General features: G+C 35.7%; 1 protein-coding gene across 1 annotated transcript in view; it reads right to left on the bottom strand.

The window, feature by feature from the left end:
* LOC109218827 overlaps positions 1 to 4,985 on the bottom strand; it is a 6,126-nt gene extending 1,141 nt beyond the window's left edge. The window contains exons 1-9 of the mRNA XM_019383221.1: positions 4,678 to 4,985; positions 2,847 to 2,944; positions 2,672 to 2,758; positions 2,419 to 2,566; positions 1,696 to 2,325; positions 1,137 to 1,279; positions 860 to 1,057; positions 679 to 769; positions 1 to 595 (exon numbers count right to left, since the gene is read on the bottom strand). The exon at positions 1 to 595 is cut by the window's left edge and continues 1,141 nt beyond it. Coding sequence (XP_019238766.1) covers positions 374 to 595; positions 679 to 769; positions 860 to 1,057; positions 1,137 to 1,279; positions 1,696 to 2,325; positions 2,419 to 2,566; positions 2,672 to 2,758; positions 2,847 to 2,944; positions 4,678 to 4,866 — 1,806 coding nt within the window. The 5' untranslated portion in view covers positions 4,867 to 4,985 and the 3' untranslated portion in view covers positions 1 to 373. The remainder of the gene's footprint in view (positions 596 to 678; positions 770 to 859; positions 1,058 to 1,136; positions 1,280 to 1,695; positions 2,326 to 2,418; positions 2,567 to 2,671; positions 2,759 to 2,846; positions 2,945 to 4,677) is intronic.
* Positions 4,986 to 5,361: the final 376 nt, after the last annotated feature.

The raw sequence follows: 5,361 nt of genomic DNA, 5'->3' as shown, positions 1-5,361 counted from the left end.
CTGGTTTAGGAATCAGATTTGCCAATAACATTATTTATGGCAAGTGAACAAGGAAAACCTTCTATTCAATCTAGAGTGAGACAAATAGAATGAATGTAACTAGTCTAACTTAATTGCGCCTCTTTAAGTTGGTGTACTAGCACGAAACTTACTCCATGTTAAAGCAAAAGGCTTAGAATCTCTTTTGGGGCTCTATATATCCTATAAGGTAATAACTGATGACATGGTTCTAGAGCTAGAATAGAAAATATATAACAAGTCGTTTATTGGTCCACATAACACCATCATGAACAGAAAATCTACTTTATTAACATGTCTTTCCATTTTGGGCTTCCTTTTAACATGACTGATTAGATATGCACACTTATGCAAGTCATACATGTAAAATAAATGAACTTAAAACTTGCATGTAGAATAAGAACGTACACTTTGAATAAGTGTTCTTCGACTCCATCACAGAAGCATGAGCTTCTGCTGCTTCACATTTAATTTGAGAAACAATTGATTCATGTTCCGATATTGAGAGTGGAGCACCATTCTTCGCAATTAGGGCTTGAGCTATCCGATCCTGCATTTTCTGCTTCAGGCGCTTCTCCTATACAAGTAATAACATTTCATATATTAGCTTTCGTAACTTGACACACAATGAGGTTAAGTTTGTTTTTATATCCTCCATACCTCATCTTTTGCAGCAATAACTTTTTCTTTTGCTTCCTTTGCCCTTTCAGCAAATTTTGTGTTTTGATCGTCAATCCAATCCCTTATCTTTCTGGAAAAAGATATAAATTCACTTCAACAAAAAGACAAACAGATAATAGAAAACACAATGATGAAAGGAAAAGGCTAGGACAATACTTACACAGTTTCAAGGACTTCATCGCAGATAAAATTTAATATCTTGAGCTTTTCTGAGGGACTCAAGTTCTCAAATTGATCAGCTCCATCACTTAAAGAATCCAAGCCCATGGTTCTTGAAACACTGGGGGATTCTGAGATGCACATTTTAATATCAGCATACCATGTGTTTTTCCCTTCTGTTGAAGTTACTGCTGAAAATCTGGAAAATAAATTCATATATAAATGTTAGAAGATGTAAGAAATGTGCTTCTTAAACAAATGTGAAGAAAAAGTTATACCTTTCCTCATCCTCGTCCTTTAAAAATGATAGCAAGTTACTAAGAAACTGCATTGTCAAAGAACATTTTCCACGTCGTGAACTTCTCCCCTGCATTATATCTCTAAGAACAGCTTCTGGTAGCCCTTTCTTGATGTCAAGAATCTATCAAATGTGAACAGAAGAATAATTGAGAAATGTAAAATTTGATCAGCCAATTGTGTACACCTCCTAAATGCCACAGATCTAGAAACAGAAAAGAGCCACTGGCAACAAAGCAAGTGGATAAGAAAGCACACTAGATGTGGAAAACAGATGTTCCATAAGAAATCTGGCAATAAAACTTGTGTTCAGCTTAGCAGCTCGCCAACAGATATACCCTATGTACCAAGTCTCAAGATTTGGGAAACAAAAATGAAATAATGAACTAAGGAAAAACAAACAGTAGCCTATGTGTAGGAAAGCATGAAATTCAGTAATGAAGCTATGACAAGTGCTCATCCACATTACAGCTTCAATGCATGAAAAATATTTTTACCATGCTGTCATAATAGAGTTTGTATTGGTATTAAGTTACTTGCCTTTCCGAAAACCGCACAGAACTCTAAAAATTGTAAAGCATTCCCAATATCTTCCGACTGTAGATCAATGCCACCAACAGCTGTCAAACCAGTGCCCTGGGGCAATGAAGTTAAGGCAAAAGGATCCTTATTTTCAATAGTGTTATCTTCCACAGAACCTTCCTTGACAGATCTTTCCTTGTTGTTCTTTCTAGAATCTTGAGATTTTCCTAATAGAGTTTCTTTCACTGATGCAACAGCACCTCTCTTGCTATCAAAATTTGATCTTGGTTGACCTTGCATCAATTTTTTTGGCTTCTTTTCACCACCATGTGGACTATCTTCAGAAGATGGAATGTTTTGTACACCAAGGTCACTCACTTCATTATTCTCTGATCTCCTTTTATTATGACTGTTTGTCTTACCATTCACTTCAGTTGCTCCCTCTTGCTTGATTCTCTTAGATTTTCCCTTGCCAAGAGGATTATTCTCCTTTAACGAAAGCCTTCCATCGGGCTTTTCGCTAACCACTTTCCTTTTACATCCCACACTGGGACTTTTTGACAAATGAGAAGTATGCATATTTAAGTCTATCACCCCTTCAACACAATTTTCCTTCCCCTGATTTTCAGCAGAAACAATGCTTTCCTCCTGTCAATATTTAGAAACAAGGTATCAGAGCTAACAATCAGACAAATATTTCCTATTATCAGTGTCAAAATAATGATATCAAAGCAAAATTACATTGTTTGTAGTATTCGTGTCTTTCAGAACTTTGATGCGATCAATATTATTAAGCCCCTTAGTCTGCAGCATATCTGAAACAGAAGAATATCCTGTTGCCTTTGCTGTGTGCACAAGTATACCGGTGGGTTGGCAACCTCGTCTCTTCCTGGGAATTGAGTTAGTCAGTACTCGGTATTAAGCTGCCAAGAACATGTTAAAATTTATTTTAGAAAGAATAAATATTAAAAACAAACTAAAGAAGGCTACACACATGCAACAACTGCAGTTACAAATGCCTCTGCATTTTGGACATTTCCAATCCTCCAAAAGTGATACTTCTTCTGCCTTCTCACCATACCTAGTTCAAAAGCTCACAAAACATAAGTACACATTTAAATAAAAAGAATAGTGGTTGTCAGAAAAAATTAAGATGGAAGACTTTTAACCTGTTTAATAGGCATTTATGACAGAAACGAATTGGACAAGGCTTATCATTTCTCATATTCTTACATGCAGCCATATAGTCCATTGTCTTTTGGCGGCACTGCATGAAGTTCAGTAAAAAGTTAGTACAAGAGATGCTGAAAGAACAAAAGGATGAAGGACGATAAGTTAATAATCTGCAATGCTATGCACCCAGTAATGTGAAATGGACAACGAGTAGTGCAAGAGCCGCATGTTAACACAAATGACAGTTCACATTAACCAAAATGCCGTAAAGAAGCATAAAGCTTCGCCAGGTTTGTCTTGCTTCAAATACATTTTTATCCAAATTAATTTATTCAAATAATAACTTCTACTTGAAAATGCAAGAAAAGTCCCCAAAACCATTGTTCAGTTTTTAGGCTCTTTCATCAAGAGAACTTTACATCTCCTGTGAAACCAAAGCAGGAAAAAAGAGAATACTCTTTCCTTTATGCTTGGCTACAAAATGAAATCTTGCATTAATTTCTACAACAGTCTTGACTCTTGTGTCTAGTGCAGAAATAAATTCCTTCAGAAAATATAGACAAAGTTAGAAACATGCTTCACTAATTAAGAAATCCAAAAGTAGCAATATGGTGGCAGTACATTTTTCCATCCAAAAGCAGCAGAAAATGCATATGAAGGGTAAATGTTGATTTTGAACAATAAATACTACATTAATGAACAATGCAATGAAGCAGAAGCACATAAATCACTAGGGAAAAAAAGATAGTAGTAATAATTTCACAAGAGCAAAAACTTAAATGGGAATAGACTGCATATGCAGTAACAGGGCTAGACCTAGAGTATAAACGTGTTTTCAAACCCATTGCTTTTGGCTCTAAGGCAATTGATATCTATATCCTTCTTCTTCTTCTTCTTCTTTTTTTTTTTTTTTTTGATAAACAACGACTCCACTATGTTCCAACTTCGCAGTGCATAATGGCTCACCCCTTTACCCTTCCCATTTAAATACCAGATTTGTTCACCGCCCAAAATTGAAAAATGATGTCATGCACCCACCACACATCCCATGCTACCCTATGCCATTGAACCATAACCCTAGAAGCACATTGGAATCGATATTTTTATTTATAAACAAAAAGTCCACTATGTTCAAACTTCTCAATGAAAATGGCTCACCCCCCTACCCTTCTCCACTTAATTACCAAATTCAGTTCACCACCCAAAATTTGGAATAATGACATGCACCTACTGCACGTCACATCCTACACTATGTTTGCCATTGAAACAAAACCCTATAACCCCATTAGAATTCATATATTAAGGGAACCTAACTCATTTCTCTCTTGAAGCAACATTTGCTTGTCATCCTAATTGCAACACTGAACTCACTTACTCTACATCATGGACAGAGGCAGATTCAAGTTTTGACGTTTAAGAGTGTTTAAACTTTAATAAGGGATTGAGTTCAGGATTCTAACATAACTCATCTGGGTTCAAAATCAATTGTTTGTACTTATTTAGTGAATTTTTAAACAAATAAAAGTTTGAGCCAAAACTACTAAATTAGAACTCTACATCTGCCCTTCATGGATCAACGTCAACCCATGAATGATGGTTTTTGGAATCAAATAATCCAGTAAGTCTCCTCGTGGTCCTCATCATATATAACAAATTACAACAATTTACAAAACATTTTCCTAAATTTAAAACAAGTCACCGAAACCTCAGTCCCTTATCAGCTTTCCTACTGATTAGCACATCAAGTAGAGTAATCACAGACCATTTAATAGATATAACACAAGCATAATCTGTTATTAATCAGTGACGATATAGTAAGTATAGTACCTGATGACATGTCTTGCCATTAAAAGAATCATAGATTCGCCCACCCACAAGACGTACTCCGGGACAATTGTTACGCTTCGCAGGAGTAGAAATAACCTTTTCCGATTGCTCTTGAGACTCCTTATTCCTCTTCTTCGTTGGGCTCTTCATTTTTCCTTCCTTTTGCTTAGAACCTGAAGCAACAGCCATTGTACAAGCAGAGAGTAGTGAGGGAAAGTTTACTTGTAATTTGTAAATAGATTTTGTTTTCGGTTTGGGGGGTTTTTCTATTTCTTGTAGAGGGCGGGAAATGAATTTGGAAAAATGAAAATTTTGGATTGAAATGAAATTGGTTTTCGAAATTTACCCGCCTCTGCAGACTATTTTTAAAGGAACGATGTGGATGCGAATTTTAGGACCATCATGTGCGCCGAATATTTTTTGCTATTTCTTTATTGCTGTACGGAGAAATCGAGAGGGAAAAATACTTTACGTTTCTTACCAGATGGCGTGCATAATAAAGGGCCAATAAGGCATGACTTGTAGGCGGATCTACAATGTCAATGTCCTAAGTCCCATGTGGCTTCACAATATTTATCGAAATTCTCTCTCTATATATATAATATATTAAAATTAAAATTTATTAAATAATTCCTAATTAAGGTTATTGTTTGAACCCATAAGCTTCAAATTTTGAATTTACCT

This window comes from Nicotiana attenuata, unplaced genomic scaffold (genome assembly GCF_001879085.1).
Source record: "Nicotiana attenuata strain UT unplaced genomic scaffold, NIATTr2, whole genome shotgun sequence".
In the NCBI taxonomy this organism is placed as follows: Eukaryota; Viridiplantae; Streptophyta; class Magnoliopsida; order Solanales; family Solanaceae; genus Nicotiana; species Nicotiana attenuata.
The sequence above is the reverse complement of the archived record's forward strand: the minus strand, read 5'-3'. Positions and strand labels throughout refer to the sequence as shown.